Source organism: Mytilus galloprovincialis, chromosome 6 (genome assembly GCF_965363235.1).
Source record: "Mytilus galloprovincialis chromosome 6, xbMytGall1.hap1.1, whole genome shotgun sequence".
Taxonomy (NCBI): Eukaryota; Metazoa; Mollusca; class Bivalvia; order Mytilida; family Mytilidae; genus Mytilus; species Mytilus galloprovincialis.
Window position 1 is genome coordinate 21,288,093 of NC_134843.1, and position 17,293 is coordinate 21,305,385.

General features: G+C 32.9%; 2 protein-coding genes across 3 annotated transcripts; both read right to left on the reverse strand.

Annotated features, from left to right (window-relative positions):
- Positions 1-2,854: 2,854 nt before the first annotated feature.
- Positions 2,855-8,833, reverse strand: LOC143079192 (uncharacterized). 2 transcript variants are annotated; one of them, XR_012979350.1, is made up of 2 exons: positions 8,387-8,833; positions 2,855-4,121 (listed from the first exon to the last, which is right to left on the reverse strand). XR_012979350.1 is itself a non-coding variant. In XM_076254423.1 (2 exons), exons 1-2 carry the CDS (start codon positions 8,730-8,732, stop codon positions 3,444-3,446), a joined length of 411 nt encoding a protein of 136 aa, XP_076110538.1. In that variant the 5' UTR covers positions 8,733-8,833; the 3' UTR covers positions 2,855-3,443. The 2 variants fall into 2 exon arrangements, 1 of the variants encoding a protein (XP_076110538.1); XM_076254423.1 differs by having other exon boundaries at positions 2,855-3,508.
- Positions 8,834-12,483: 3,650 nt separating this feature from the next.
- LOC143079194 (fatty acyl-CoA hydrolase precursor, medium chain-like) lies at positions 12,484-17,203 on the reverse strand. Its single transcript, XM_076254424.1, has 3 exons — positions 17,142-17,203; positions 13,716-15,265; positions 12,484-13,089 (listed from the first exon to the last, which is right to left on the reverse strand). The coding sequence occupies exons 2-3, from the start codon at positions 15,248-15,250 to the stop codon at positions 12,903-12,905; spliced, it is 1,722 nt and encodes a 573-aa protein (XP_076110539.1). The 5' UTR covers positions 15,251-15,265; positions 17,142-17,203; the 3' UTR covers positions 12,484-12,902.
- Positions 17,204-17,293: the final 90 nt, after the last annotated feature.

Below are 17,293 nucleotides of genomic sequence, written 5' to 3' on the forward strand. Positions count from 1 at the left end.
TAGGTCCCGTACGGGCTTCAACAATGAGTAAAATTCATACTGCATAGTCTTCAAATCCCAAAATTAATAATGTATTTAACAAACGAAAAATCTAACGGCCTGATTAATGTACAAAATAAATAAGAAACAAAGAAAGATAGTATTTAGAAACAAACGACAAACACTGCATTACCGTCTCGTGACTTGAAACAGACACATACAGAATGTGGCGGGGTTTAACTTTTTTAAGGGCGCGCCAACACTCCCCTAACCTAGGGGCTGGGACCGTGTGTATCAGTGCAACACGCTTTATACCAAATCAACCGTTATCTCCATCATCTTCATTTTCATCAACCGTCACAAGACATGTTTTAATAATTCTACACATTTCACTAATGGCCACAGGTCTGCACATGAAAGGTTCTGCTCAAAGCAAACACGTTATTTGAGTTTTTCTTTACAAGTACAGACAAGGTATTGTAAGAAGTCCGAAGACGATTGTTCCTAAAAAAAAATACCAGCTTCAAACCATCCCTATCAATTTATCCAAGATTTAACAGGGATTAAATCGTTGTCAATAGCCAAGATAAAATTAGTAAAAGCAGTTTCGTGATCTGAGATAACTGCTTCCACGGGTTTGGATTTTTTTTCGTTTTTAGCAAATAATTTGCAATGCAACCAAAATGACAGAGTGCTTGAAGTTTAAAAGATGGACGGGAAACTATTTCATCCTTAACTTTATATGATATGGATAAAACATTCTTAATACGCTCAACTGATTCCATCTTGAGTAGTTTTAGATCTTTCTAAAATGTATAAAATATACAAGCGCTCGTCTGCATAATATTTAACGACTTTTGTCTTTTCTTTGGACTTAATGGAGCAAGTTGCAACGGACTTGACATATCACGGAATATTAACTGAAACTATCCGTCAATTATTTTGATTTTACAATAAGACTTTCGGACAAAGTATATTTGATGTTTTAACATAGGATATAAACATATGCAAACAAAGTTTGTGGCATTTATACCAGTGCACTTTAATTGAAAATATGTGTATATAATAGCGAAAAAGGTAGTAATTTCAGATATCATTTGAGGGAAAACGGTAGTATTTAATTTTCCCAGCATTAGGTTGGCCTTTTGTGTACCAGGTGAAGGAAGTCAAATTAGGAGCGCTGTGCACGTGATTGGATGTAAGGGTACAATATATTTTTTTTTATTTATCTATGAATAACTGCAGTGTGTATATTTACAATATAAATTTTAAAAACCTATTGAAATATTTTCTAGAGAATTATTCGAAAAGACTTGCAAAATTTCATAAATTTGGTGCAAAATGACGGTGGGCATGGATAACATGAACAAGCTCCGTTGGAAGTTTGTCGTGATACTATTTGGCTTTAATTTTTAAAACAGAGTAATAAAGTACTAACATAACATATAACTGTTTTATCCAGGTTTTTATCTTAAAAAGTGGTAAATTTAGAAAATGTTAACATTGTCGCCAATGGCAGAATAAATAGTACCGTTTTCCCTTGAGGGAAAACGGTAGTATTAAATTTTCCCAGCATTAGGTTGGCCTTTTGTGTACCCAAGGCAGGTGAAGGAAGTCAAATTATGAGCGCTGTGATTGGATGTAAGGGTACAATATATTTTTTATTTATCTATGAATAACTGCAGTGTGTATATTTACTTAACATATAACTGTTTTATCCAGGTTTTTATCTTAAAAAGTGGTAAATTTAGAAAATGTTAATATTGTCGCCTATGGCAGAATAAATAGTACCATTTTCCCTATACTGAAGATAGCAAGGGAAATCAAAGTCACTCAAACTTCAATTCTTTTATACTATTTTGAAGCTTTTGATTAGTACATTTGATTTTTATCACAAAGAATAGAAAGTTTTCACTGAGAACAATACTGTGTTGAGAAAAGTGCTGAGTCATCATGATAGGTCAAATTGATTGGTAATGATATAAAACTTTATTCTAGGATGTCAATATTAACTATATTGTGTAAAATGCACCATATTATAGTTCTTTTGTATTTGATTTCACCTTTCGCAATGATTTTTTCAATTGGAAACACCAGAATTCAAGTCGCGACAAATATTTTTTACTGAAATGTTTGCCTTTTTTGCTGCGTAATTCCCTAAATGTATCACTTGGGTATTTCTGTAAACATAATCTATTAAAATGGGAAATTGTCTGGTTTAGTTTGTACTGTTTATGGAATTGGGCAATATTTGGTCACATTGGAAGCATTTTAGTGTTAAAATTGTTTATCTAAGGAAAAAAGAGGCCCACTTGAGGCTAAATTTACATAGAATTTATACTCTCCTGTGTAAAGAATTGTTCACATTCTTGATAATTCATGCAACAAATATTTCAAAAGTGCTTCATTTTGTAGTTTCTTTCTTTTATGATATCAGACATAAATAATTTTTCATTTCCTACTGTTTGAAAGGACTTTTGTTGGAAATTAATACTCCCAAGGGACATAATTCAGCTTTTTCATTGATTAACACAGGCAACAAAGGCAAGTTTACAGCTGAGTATTTTGCATATTTAATGTTTAAAGTGTCTAATATCTTTGTTTTTATCATCTCAAGACAGAATAACAGATTTTATAACAAGCTCTAAAAATTTTAACCAAATTATCAAGTGGGTGAAATAAAAGGAAGTCAGTAGGTATAATTTGTATTGCCTGATATAAATATTTTTTCAATATATTACAAAATACAACATATCATAAATAATTAAATACACAAATGAAAATACATAAACATAGATATATAACCAAATTTTTTGGCAAACATCCGCCACTATGAATTTATAAAAGGAAAAAAATAAAAAATTAACAAGGGAGGGAGGGTGGGTAATTTCAACGTAATATCAAATTCAAAAATGTAAAGAAAACACTTTGCAATAGTATAAATAAACAATTAACAACAAAGGAAAAGTTTATATCCAATAAAAAGAGCGAAATAATATAGTGAGTAAATTTAATGCAAGAGTTTATACTAATGAAAATCTAGTTTGAACCAGTGTGATTACTGAGGTGTAAAATATAAATTTCACTGTTTTGCTAATTAAATAATTTAAATCTTAAATTAAACCAATTATCAAGTGGGTGAAATAAAAGGAAGTCAATAGGTATAATTTGTATTGCCTGATATAAATATTTTTTCAATATATTACAAAATACAACATATCATAAATAATTAAATACACAAATGAAAATACATAAACATAGATATATAACCAAATTTTTTGGCAAACATCCGCCAAGCCTGCAAGGCCGCCAAAAAAAAATTAAAGATAAAATAATAACTATCAAAACAGTTATAATGATGATAAAAACCAGACATACTATCATCACTCTTTTTTCTCACTTCAAATAAGCTCCATCCTTTCAAAATGTGTATAGATAATGAAAGGACAAAACAGCAAACCAACTCAAAATATATGTAGATCTTGAGTAGTTAGAGGAAAACCAGCATCATATTCAGGATGCAAGTTCTCTGAAAAGAGAAAAAAGAATAATTACAGTAAACAATATACATGTATGAAGTAAATAAAAAACACAATTGTAACACATTACAACTTATATACTCTGATGCTTAATAATATTGATTATCTTTTTTCTGAAAAGTTCTGTACCAGCAAAATTTAAATGAAGCCAATCTCTCGGAGCAAATAAGGAAGCATCTGGAATATTGTCGAGTAAGAAACTCCTATACAAATTACAATATAATAAATTATTTCTTTTACACAATCTTTTTAACTCAGTATTAACTTTATTAACTTTAGCTCCAGTTTTCATGTGATCAACTGGTCTAGGAAGAATAGAAGTAAAGATCAACTTAGCAAATGTCATCTTTTTTAACTTGTGAATTAAATCTCCGAAATATGATATAATAGTATCTACGGATTGAGACGAAGAAATATTATTAGTACCAACATGAACTATAACGAAATCTAATGAAATTAAATCTACTTTCCCAGATGAAATTAACTCAGTAAGACGACCAATAGTGGCACCAGGAAAGGCCTGAGTTGTACACCCATCTATTCCACTAACATATTTAGGTATAGACGCTGACACAATGGTCGCCCTTTTTTCAAAGAAATTCCCTGTAAAAATTTATAATAAAACATCTGAAATATGTGCCGTCATCTTTTCTGCTACTGAAATCTTATCATCTAATGAAAATTTTAAATATCTTTTATAAGCATCGCTTTTCCAATCTCCGTACAATTGAATTAATTCAGTAGGTACTTCCGCTGCAAAAGCCCAGCTAGCCCCCCTCGCCTAAAACTATGTGTAGAATATGAACAAGCATCTAAACCAATCTCAGTAATTAACTGTCTCAATATTGTCTGAAATTGTCTATACGTGACAGGTACAAATGATTTATGTTTTATAAAACAATAAGCTGGACTCTTATCAGAAGTACAAACTAAAGACTTCATATTCAAAAAAGCTTGAACGGGACACAATGGAGAATCTGGTATCGAGACTAAAGGTATCAATAATTCTCTCTCACCAAAACTTATCAATAATAGCTTACGCTTACAATCGAAAATAATACTATCCCTACAAAGCTGCTTATTATGATCAAAAGTAGAAATGGAGTCTGGCACCAAATTAGATTTTCTAAACATTAGAAAAAAGGCATGTAAAAATAAACACCATATAGTAGAATCATATGCACTATTCATATCCAGCTTCTTATAAATTTGAAGTAAAATGTGAGGAGTAATTGGCAAGGCCTGTTTTTGACAATGTGCCTTAATTCTACATAAACCTCTTAATACTAATCTCAAATGAAAAGCTTCAAACTGTGGATATTCTAAATCTAACAATAAATGCAGATATCTTACTGAACTAAGATAATTCTTTATAGAGTCAACAGATTTAAAACTTCTACTTAGAAACTGTGCATATAGTGTCAAAACATGAACTGTAGCAGGAACAGGCATAAGTTCAAAATATATACAAAACATAAAATATGATTCTAACTGAGTTTTTTATTTTTATAAGTACTCTCCGCAAAAGCATGTTTAACAGAATCTTTACATTGAAACCGCAGAACCTCTAACTCTGTAAAATAAATTACCAATTATTTCAATCTAATTAAAAACCGATCTCTCATCGCTCCTGTTTCTGATATGTCGCGTGGGAGATCCCACGCGACATATCTGAAACAGGAGCGATGAGAGATCGGTTTTTAAGGAGATCCCACGCGACATATCAGAAACAGGAGCGATGAGAGATCGGTTTTTAATTAGATTGCAATTATTTAAAAATGAAAAATCTGACATTAGAACTGGTACCTCTTCATATCTATCTACTGAAATAGCTGACTTAAATAACTCTCTGTATTTATGACTACAATGCCATCGAGACAAACAGTCAGCAAGTCTATTTTCTACACCTAAAATGAGTCTGGCTCGAACTTCAAACTGAAAACTTGCTTGAATAAAACAAAGCTCTCTCAAACAAGTTTACTTTTCTACATTGGTTAGAGGTATAGGGGGAGGGTTGAGATCTCACAAACATGTTTAACCCCGCCGCATTTTTGCGCCTGTCCCAAGTCAGGAGCCTCTGTCCTTTGTTAGTCTTGTATTATTTTAATTTTAGTTTCTTGTGTACAATTTGGAAATTAGTATGGCGTTCATTATCACTGAACTAGTATATATTTGTTTAGGGGCCAGCTGAAGGACGCCTCCGGGTGCGGGAATTTCTCGCTACATTGAAGACCTGTTGGTGACCTTCTGCTGTTGTTGTTTATTTGGTCGGGTTGTTGTCTCTTTGACACATTCCCCATTTCCATTCTCAATTTTATTGCATAAAAGCATCCTTAGATGAACCTGAATTGATGACCTGAACAGACGCATCATTATCACAAAAGATCAGAATTTTTTTCCCGCAAAATGTTTTCCCCCAAATTTTAACCGCAACTACAATAGCAAGTAACTCCAAACAATTGATATGTAATTGATCTTTTGTGATATCAGAAGGAAAAACAGCATGAAAATACTGATTTGAAGTAATAGCTCCAAACCCTTCTAAACAAGCATCGCTTGAAAAAATCTCATCTGGAGACGACCAATCTTCAAGAGACATCATCGAGATACCATTATAGCTCGACAGAAACCTATGCCACCACAATAAGTCTTTCTGTACCTCTACCGGAATCTTTCTATATATCTTATGTCCACTGCCCACGACATTTGAAGGGAAAGCACTACGAAGCCAGTTCAACAAACGACTGACAAATAATCTACCGGGTCGTACACAGGTGGACACAAAATGAAGTTTCCCAAGTATTGACTGTAACTCTCTTAAAGAAGCTTTTTTCTTTCTTATAAAGCCTGAACTAACAACGAAATCTCTAGAACACGATCTGAAGTAACTTCCAAAGTCAACTTCACAGTGTCAACTGTGATTCCTAAAAATTCCATCCTCGTAGTAGGAGCTACTCCTTTTTGCTTTGACTCCTCTAGCCCACAACTATCTAGTAATGCACCTAAAGCAATATAAGCTTCATCAGCTTTATCCACCGTATCCGCACCACCAAAATCATCTAGATAATTGATAACCATGTATCCCATCTTATAAAACATAAAACTAACAGCTGTAGTGATTCTTTGACAAATCAAAGCACTAGACCGTAAACCCATAGGAAGAACACGATCCGCAAAGAGCTTATTATCCCACTGAAAACCAACTAAATGCAAATCACCTGGGTCAATTGGAATTTGCCTGTAGGCCCTTTTCAAATCCTTCTTAAAAACCAGACACTTACCACCTTTATCCTTAATTATTCCGACTAAATCATCAACTTTCGGATACGATAATTGAACCCTTTCACCTAAATAAACATCCTTTGAGATAAAATCATTTACGGATCTTCCAGGTGGGAAACTTAAGTCTAAAATGACCGAGTCTTTTTTATACACCGAATTTAACGGTGAAATTTTGAAATGACAAGAAAAAGGATTTTTGTCAAACGGTCCAATTATTGCTCCATATGTAGCTTCCTTTAATAAGTAAGCTAAAATTTCATCATGAAAATCTGTAGCCCCTTTATGATTCTTAACTTTAGATGAACCTTCACTTAACATTTCTCCCTGATATCCAATCGGAGCACCAAACTGTAAAAACTCGCAAATGATTTCATCGTCATAGTCTATCAAATTTTCCCTAAAAAAATCTACATTAATTCCAGATTTAACTGGAATTCTACAACCCAAATAATTTGGGTAACCTGATTGAACAATTTGATTATGTATTTCAATAGTATTTTTAAACTCAGTATCGTTCAGTTTATCCTGAGCAACTAAACCAACCTTATTAATCTTAATATTCAATGTGTCTACATTTACATCACACAATAAATCTTTCTTGTATTTTTTACAAAAATGTGTACACTTATTAATAAATGCATTTCCCTTGTCAATATTATCAACCTTATCATTTTTAAGTTTGTCGTCACTTTCCAACGATTTCATATAACTTGGTAAAAAAACTTCTGCTAGTGGGTTTAACATTGTACATTTACCAAACACATTTTTTACTGCCAGTCATTTAGTTTGATGCGGACAAATTTCTGACGATTCCGGATGATAAGCCTTTCTGTTATCTTCTCTCCAGCAAGTCGCACAAATATGTTGAAGGTACTTATCGACACCTCGAATTTTGCCATAATGTGAATCCTTATGCACACATTTTTTCCTTTGAAAATGCGAACAATAAAACACAGTCTCTTCTTTCTTTACTGGTTTTTTGTTTTCCCCATACTGAATAGATTTTTTAGACTTGACATCTGATTTTACATATTTAATTAAAATGGGAGTTTCAATCTCACTGAAATCTTTGGACCAATCAGCCAAACCATTTTCAATCTGCCTTATTATATGAGCATACATTTTTTTCAGACCCTTCCACTCATACAATTCTGTATAATACGCAATTTTTTTCAACAGCTTTGTTCTACCAATTCTTTCGACATCGCCTATCTTTGAAGAGGACAAAATTTCCAATTCTCCAGCCACAAATAAGTTAAACTCAAGATCATCAAAATTGATTTTAGACCCCGCATATTCAAACTGCAATTTTGATTGCGGCCACAATTGCTTTTTAACTACTTCATCTGACGGATGATCAAATATACCAGACTTTTTCTTGCTTTTATTTTTGTGTCTTTTGGATTTTTTTATAGAATCACTTAATTCATCGGACTCACAGCTAGAAGTGGTATCCCCACTTTCATCAGACGAATCATCTGAATCAATTTCTAAAATTTTCTTAACAGCCGATTCTGCCTTTTTCTTAATTGAAGGACATTTTCTTAAAGAATTAATGTTAAGAGAATCATCTACTTTAGCAGTACCTTTTTGTTTCTCCGTTTTCTTCTTTAACTCTTTTTTCTCCTTCTCTATTTCCTTCCTGATCTTTTCTTTCTTCTCCTGCGACTTTTGTTCCTTCTTTTTCCGCTTTACTTTCGCCAACTCCTTCTTTAACCTCTGCAACTCCTCATCTTCCTCGCTGCTTTCACCACTGTCATTGCTGTCGACCTCCGACTCAATTTCCTCCACTTTCTGTAGTCTTCTTGACTTCACTGGAGTCATCTCCTTCTCCAAACTGAACACATCCTCCGTAACATTAGGGCTAGACATTCCCACACAATGCAATTGTTTATAGTTAACGTTCTTACTTTCCCTTAATTCCCGAGACATACTTTAACGGCGGAAAAGTTCATTACTATCAACTTCAAAAGTCACTTTAACTCAAAAAAGGCAATCAAAAAATTCCAAGTAGCTTTTACGTAATATCTAATTTCAACGTAATATCAAATTCAAAAAAAATCAAAGGAAAAGTTTATATCCAATAAAAAGAGCGAAATAATATAGTGAGTAAATTTAATGCAAGAGTTTATACTAATGAAAATCTAGTTTGAACCAGTGTGATTACTGAGGTGTAAAATATAAATTTCACTGTTTTGCTAATTAAATAATTTAAATCTTAAATTAAACCCAATATGGCATATACTAAAGCATGGAATGGAGATTAGTATGAAAAATCTTGAATTTGTGCATTTGTTGTAAATTTTGCATAAAATGAATACAAATTGAATGGAACTGTCCATTTTATCTGTTTAAATGGAACTATTTGTCATTCTTTTTAAATAAGATAAGATATGATTGGATACAGGTTGTTTATTAAGGCTTTTCTGAAAGAAGTAGAGAATGAGGTAAACCAGCATATCACTAATGGAAAGCTGAATACTAAAATTTATGATAAAAGGGATGATTTTTCATTTCCTATCGTTAATTATCCGTTTTTAGATGGTGACGTTCCCTTGTCACCATCTTACGGTGTTTATATATCTCAACTTGTACGATTCGCTCGTGTATGTAACAATGTTTTAGATTTTAACGAGAGAAATTTATGTATTACTGAAAAATTATTACACCAGGGTTTTCGATATCACAAACTAGTCAAAACATTTACTAAATTTTATCATCGGTATAAAGACATTATTCGTAAATATAGCTCAACATGCAGACTTTTAATACGTTCAGGTATTTCACATCCAATTTTTTATGGTAATATTCTTTATAAAGCACAAAGGTGTCAGTATTCACCTCAGAAACTTACAAAACCTTTGAATAGACTTATTAAGAAGGGATATAATTACGATACTGTTGTCAAGTCATTAAAGATGGCATATTTTGGCGTTAATATTGAGTCATTGATAAGGTCTTTGCATCGGAACTAAACACATTTATTCTAAAAACAGTTGTTGGCATGACACGGGTTATGTTCTTCTCATATATGTTATGATGGTATGATACTAAACCCCTAACGGGAAGGATTGTGCCTGATGTTCATATGATGAAATCATAATCTTTCAGTCAGTTTAGTTGAAGTCTGGAGCTGGCATGTCAGTTAACTGCTAGTAGTCTGTTGTTATTTATGTATTATTGTCATTTTGTTTATTTTCTTTGGTTACATCTTCTGACATCAGACTCGGATTTCTCTTGAACTGAATTTTAATGTGCGTATTGTTATGCGTTTACTTTACTACATTGGTTAGAGGTATAGGGGGAGGGTTGAGATCTCACAAACATGTTTAACCCCGCCGCATTTTTGCGCCTGTCCCAAGTCAGGAGCCTCTGGCCTTTGTTAGTCTTGTATTATTTTAATTTTAGTTTCTTGTGTACAATTTGGAAATTAGTATGGCGTTCATTATCACTGGACTAGTATATATTTGTTTAGGGGCCAGCTGAAGGACGCCTCCGGGTGCGGGAATTTCTCGCTACATTGAAGACCTGTTGGTGACCCTCTGCTGTTGTTTTTTATTTGGGCGGGTTGTTGTCTCTTTGACACATTCCCCATTTCCATTCTCAATTTTATGTAGGGGTGGGGACATAAAATGATTTATGTTTCTTTAAGTAATGGGGGCATACAAGTATTTATTATAGCCAAGGTTTTCACAATAGACCAGTATTGCATTAATAATGTCATAAGAATTCTTTATATCTTTATGTCACAGTATAGGGAAAACGGTAGTATTAAATTTTCCCAGCATTAGGTTGGCCTTTTGTATACCCAAGGCAGGTAAAGGAAGTCAAATTATGAGCGCTGTGATTGGATGTAAGGGTACAATATATTTTTTATTTATCTATGAATAACTGCAGTGTGTATATTTACAATATAAATTTTGAAACCTATTGAAATATTTTCTAAAGAATTATTCGAAAAGACTTGCAAAATTTCATAAATTTGGTGCAAAATGACGGTGGGCATGGATAACATAAATAAGCTCCATTGGAAGTTGGTCATGATACTATTTGGCTTTAATCTTTAAAACAGAATAATAAAGTACTAACACAACATATAACTGTTTTATCCAGGTTTTTATCTTAAAAAGTGGTAAATTTAGAAAATGTTAATATTGTCGCCAATGGCAGAATAAATAGTACCGTTTTCCCTTGAGAGCAAATTATTGACTAATACACAAAATGTGGCGGAAGGAAAGTGATTAAGTTCCGTGTTGAAATTGAATTTTTTTACTCCATTCTTTTTCCATTGATTTCTTAAGGTTTTTTTCGAATTTGTTTCCGAAATTTTTATCACTTATTCGTTTTATGAAATACTATATGCTTAAAATATTATGGGATACTTTTTATTATTACTACGAAGAAAAAAACTAAAGTTTGTGTCTGAATTTGCAATTAAAATTACCTCAAATTTAAACAGTCCAAACTTCGCAAATTTTATAGATAAGAAGAAAATAAAATACTGAATAGAATATTTTGACATATTAAAATAGCTTTAAGAAAAACTATTTCAATTAAATGTAAGCAAACATACCCAATGTTTCATTTTGAAAAAGGGGGGTTGATACTCTCCAATATACTACTAGTCATTAAAACGACTTTTTAGGAAAATGTGACCGTACGAAATTCTGACGACAGGGCAAAATCTAAATATTATAAGACATATTTGTATTTAAGTTAAGACTATTTTAGCCGTGTGTTATTTGAGGAGATTTAACTCGCGATCTAGACGACTTTTTACACTTCTGTCACCGCACTATTAATGGTACTATATAAAGTTTGGCATTTAAATGTATTAAGTATCGAAGGTGCTCGCAGTTACGTCGAATTGAAGTTGGTCACATATATAGGTATATATGCAGTTGCTGCTATGTTTATTGTACGTACAGGCGTTGGAGGTATTAGCCGAGGAAAAAGAAACGATGCGGAAGAGGAACAATGTTATATGTCATGTATTTATATATTGTTTCAATCGAAGAAATATGTACAATAAAGTAAAATAAAATATTGTATCGCAAAAGAAAATAAGATGTTACTGCGAGCAACTAATCCTATATCTGTGTTTGTCTTGTTTGTAGCCTATTCAATTAAGAGATTAAATACTTTAAATTCGGACGAGCAGGGCGAGGGAGAATTTAACTCGTTTGAATTATTTTACATTTGTCATTTCGGGGCCTTTTATAGCTGACTATGCGGTATGCGCTTCGCTCATTGTTGAAGGCTGCATGGTAACAAATAGCTTTTAATTTCTGTGTCTGACAGTCGTATTAAATTCCATTATATTGACAATGATGAGTAAACAAAACAAACATAAAATGAAGAGTTGTCTCATTGGCAATCATACAACATCTTTTTTTTTTTATACATATATGAAAAACTACAATTTTTTCGTCTGAGTACTTATGAGTACATTGAAAAGGAGCCAATAATGTTCACATGTTCTATAATAGATAAAAAAAAGTTCCTGAGTTTCTTTAATATTTTGTCTTTATTGAGACACAATAAAATTATCATTCAATTTAGATTAAACATATAATTTTCCAATTGATTGTCTTTCAAATCTTTGTTGATTTTACATTCATGAAGATAAGTGTAGAAGTGGTTTTCAGATAGCATGTGGTGGAGCCGTAACTATATCTTATAATGACCTCATTCCTCTGAAGTAGCGTCAAATATACCAAGGAATCGGAATTATGCGTAACTGAAGACACTGTAATAAGTTTATCTTCTGGGATGCTTGACGACAAATCAGATGACCGTACGTTGTATTGAATGATTTTACTGCGCATGCGTTACAGAATGATTTTTGATGAAAAGTAATTAATCAGTATAATGATTTGATCAATCAAATCTTCAAAAATTCCACCAACGAAGAGAAATGTCCCGGAAAATGTTGTCTAATCGTAATTTATGGTACACAGGTTTGTGTTATCATGTTCGAATACGGAACGGATCGAAATAAATTACGACGGTGTTAGTTTTTTGTTGTTGCAAAAGTTAACGGACGACGGACGACAAGTGATAAGAAAAGCTCACCTGTTCTTAAAGACCAGTGCTTTTGTCCTATAATTCGTCATGTTCTTCTCTGTTATTATATATCTCTATTAGTGTGTATATATCTGACCATAGTTCAGAAGTCTCCATTTTGTAGAAACTTTGAAGAACTGTTGGGATATCAAAGTTTAAGTACATCCGTCCGCTCAAATCGAAAGGTATCCAGAACATCGATTCAGGTCCACCTATTGGTCTACTGTAATACAAAAGAAACACATAAAACAAAACAGAAAATATTTATAAATTGATTAATTGTTGTATGGTTAACGTGTAATGTAAATATTTCGTAAATATTTAGGAGGATTTAAAATTATCTACAAATCAAACAAGTAGGTTTACAAGTTGGCCGACATGTATTATGGGCAGGTATACTGCTACATGTACTATAAAAAAAATTAGATAAACAAATGACCTTGCAACAGGTCACCCCCGGAATCTGCAAAGAGTAATTGCTAGCTTTCTTTTACTTGCAGAGAGCGCGACATTCTTCCTAAATTAGAGTTAGGATTTAACCGTGACGTTCTCATTCCAACAGTACATGGCTGCATATTAATAATTAAGTGCGGCGCTACAACGATGCCCTTCTATGACATGGGTTTTAATTGTCGGTGGGCGAAGTCCTGGAGAGCCTATATGTCTTTAGACTATAGTCTACATTGAGGGTGTACATAGAAAAGAATTGGCTTAGCATAAACATTTACAAAGTATTCAAGGGTAACTATTGTCCTGTTATACATACACAAACTGACTTTATTAGTCATCAAAATGTCCTATAGAAGACAAAAACAATAAAACAAAAAATGATCTTCATGTATCACTTACCCTGATTTTGCGAAAGAAGTCCAATATTGTATTAAGTTTTTAGAAAACTGTTTCTCATCATCAGAAATTTCATGGTCTCCAACTTTAAACAGCCATATTAGATCGTCTCCATGCCCACAGCCTTCAAACCATTCAGGGGGAGTTCCTCCAAAGGGATCTGGACTAGTCTTAGAAAATAAATACTGGTAAGTTTTTCCATTTTTCAAAGCTGCGTGGAATTCCAACATTTTTATGGAGGGATATGTGAACATGACATCTGCCAGGAGTTCTGTTGCTCTTAGACTCTGTTCTCTGGTAGATGCATCCGCTTTGTAAAAATTGCACATTTGTTCTTTAATACTGCCGTCGCCTCTAAGATACTTCTCAACATAAGGTGCAATTATTGCCTCACACGCTACTTTGTGTGGAACTCCTTCCGTTACGTTAAATCTATAAAATTCTTGCAGTTCAGGAAATGAGATTAAATATAATAATGATCCTTCATTAGAAGTTGTTCCAGAAATAAAGTCAAGAGATCCGAAAAACTGAGAAACAGCAGACGTTTTGTCCTCTAAACTAACGATAGGGTTTTCGGTAAACAACTCGCCATCAACGATAGGATAACTATGCGATTTAAAAAAGATATGCCTTTTTAATTTGTCTTCTGATACCGTCGGATAAAAGTCAGCAATTTCTAAAAGTTCTTGAACTTGTTTTTGTCTTAAGCAATCTACGAATTTGTACTCATTTCCCAGTGGACACATCGATTTTTTTGACAGTTGATTTGCATATTCTTGAACTTCATCCTGTTTGCGCATTAAGATTTTACTATGGACTCCACTTTGAGCAATAGCACGATGGAATAAACCATTATTTGAAGATATAAGAGATTGAAGTGATACACTGTAGCCGCCTGCAGATTCTCCGAAAATAGTCACGGAATTCGGATTCCCGCCAAACATTTCAATATTATCATGAACCCACTGTAAAGCTAATTTCTGATCCCATAATGCATAGTTACCCCGTGCAGCTGGGTGGCCTATGGCTAAAAATCCAAAAATACCGAGTCTATAGTTAAAACTGACCATTATAACGTCCCCTTCTATAGCCATTCGCAAAAGATCTTCCTCATTTCCAAACCCAACTTCAAATCCCCCGCCATGAATCCAGACCATCACTGAAAAGTTATTCAATTTGTCTAATGAATTTGGTACGTACACATTTAAGAACAAACAGTCTTCGGATGTTGAAGGTCTAGATAATTCAGGCATGAAATCCGGGATGTTTTGTGGACATGCCGAGCGAAAGGCAGTACCATCTAATGTTTCGTTCCATAACCCGAACGGCACTGGTTTCTTAAATCTCAGAGATCCAACAGGAGGTTTTCCGAATGGTATTCCACGGAATTCGTACAAAGTGTCCCCTGTCTCTGCAAATACTCCCTTTATGCCTTTAATCGATCCCAATGAAGTTTTTAGTAACGCAGTTTCTATCGTGTTTTCTGTAATTACTGTATTCAGGATCGATAGGTACAACGAACAAAATAAGAATCTCATTTCCAAAATATATAACTGCAAAAGAAACAAAAAGTCAAACTTAATTGAAGTTGATGCTGATATCTGAAATCTTTGGTGAATCATACTTCTTCTAAGGTTGGTGCTAAATTGCATTGAAACCAAAAGCATATCTATATATAAATATATTGATATTTATTTAATTTCAATTACTGAGAAGTTTATTTTCGCAGTTTAACATTGATCATAAATTACATACTTAAAATTGTGTTTTCTAGTGTTTGTCTGAGAAACTAACCCCACTAATGTACCTTCACAACTTTGAAGCCAAATAACCGAATCTTTTGTTGACATGTGTTTTCATAGGAAGGTAGTGAAATATCACGGTTCACGAAAATTGGTTTCCACAATAATACATAGACGTAAATCATCAAGCTAAAAACAGACTGTGAAAGGCGTGTAGAGTCAGTCCGACATGGCCATCCAATATATATTTAAAGCAGCTCTCGTACAAATATGGACTCAAATTCCTATGTATAAATATCACCTTAAAGTTTCTTATTGTAAACTTTTAATTTTACATGTAGCTACATTTGTTAAGGACTTAAAAATCGTATTGAATATTATGATTTTAAAAAGTAAGTTTAATCGTGTATTGTTACACCACTATTGTTAAAATCAATGACTGCACAACTTTTCTACAGTCAGGTTTTATTAAGATTTATAAGATTTAATAAATCCAAATTATAACCAAATACTCTTGAATCATATGTACTCTTACTGAGCGTTGATCTAAACTGTAACAGTTCTTTACTTAGCAAATATGTGTATAATAAGTTAAAAAAAATTTACAACCTTCGGTTCGCATGGTCACTGCTCACTTGCAAGTGCTGTATTCCATTTTTTAATCTATGTGTTATAGAACAACTTTTGTATGAAAAATAAAATATAATAAATATAATTCCATCTGAAAAATATCTGTAATTGGACACTAGTCCTATGCAAGTCGCATGCGTTGCACAGTAATTATCAACTAAGATTAAGATATAATAGTTCTCTATGTGGTCAATTTATTAGTACCGGTTGAATAAAACATCTTATTGACAGAAGTAGAAAGTAAGCAGTCAACTGTACAGCTTTATCTAATGTTTAGATTCTTTTGGGTAAAATTCACAAAAAACATGTTATATGTACTCAACAAAACTAAGGTTAAAACTCCTGAGTGCAAATTATCACTGCATGGGAAAGTCATATGAAATGTATCATGATTCTTTTTTTTTTTTTTTTTTGCATTTCGTAGCTTCCAGTGCTATTACTTAATAGCCTAGTATTTCCAAACCAACCAATGAGCATGCTGTATGGGCTTTGCTTATTGTTGACGGCCTCACGGTGACATATAGTTCTAATTTTTGAGTCATTTGATATCTTGTGAAGAATTGTCTCATTGACAACCACACCACATATTTTTTTTTATAAGTAATTACTCATAGAAAAAAGGTGTACATGAAAAATTCGGTTAACAAACTGTTCTTGGTGCTAAAAACTGAAGATTGATCAACACGAATCCAAACAAAATTCCCTGCCGGAACCATTTTATCAATGATTTAGATTTCCTGTATTTACTAATTTGCGGTATGTTATTTAATGCATCAAATGTACGAATAACGACACGAACCAAATGTTGAGTCGGTCCTTTTAACACAGGGTCAAAGTTAAAGACCACTAGCAATATTCATGATGATCAATAATGTTGTTTCGATGTGTCTTTTATTCATTTTAATTTGTTTTCAAGTTGATGTAAAATATTTCTCAAGAGATATGTTATATTCCCAATTGGTAATAGAATAATAGAACAAGTGCATCATTTAGATTTATCCAAACTGCGTATTTTCCCTCCTTTTTACCATCAAAATACCTGTAAAACTTAACTTACCTTTGTCCTCTGCTGGCTATTTACCTACATGTAGTCATTATTTATAAATCAGCAATATTTAAGGTCTTTCCTTTCTTAAATGGAAAGACCTTACTGTATTTCGTTTGTTTATTATTCTTTTTCTTCCGCCGTTTTTCAAAGTTAATCGGTGA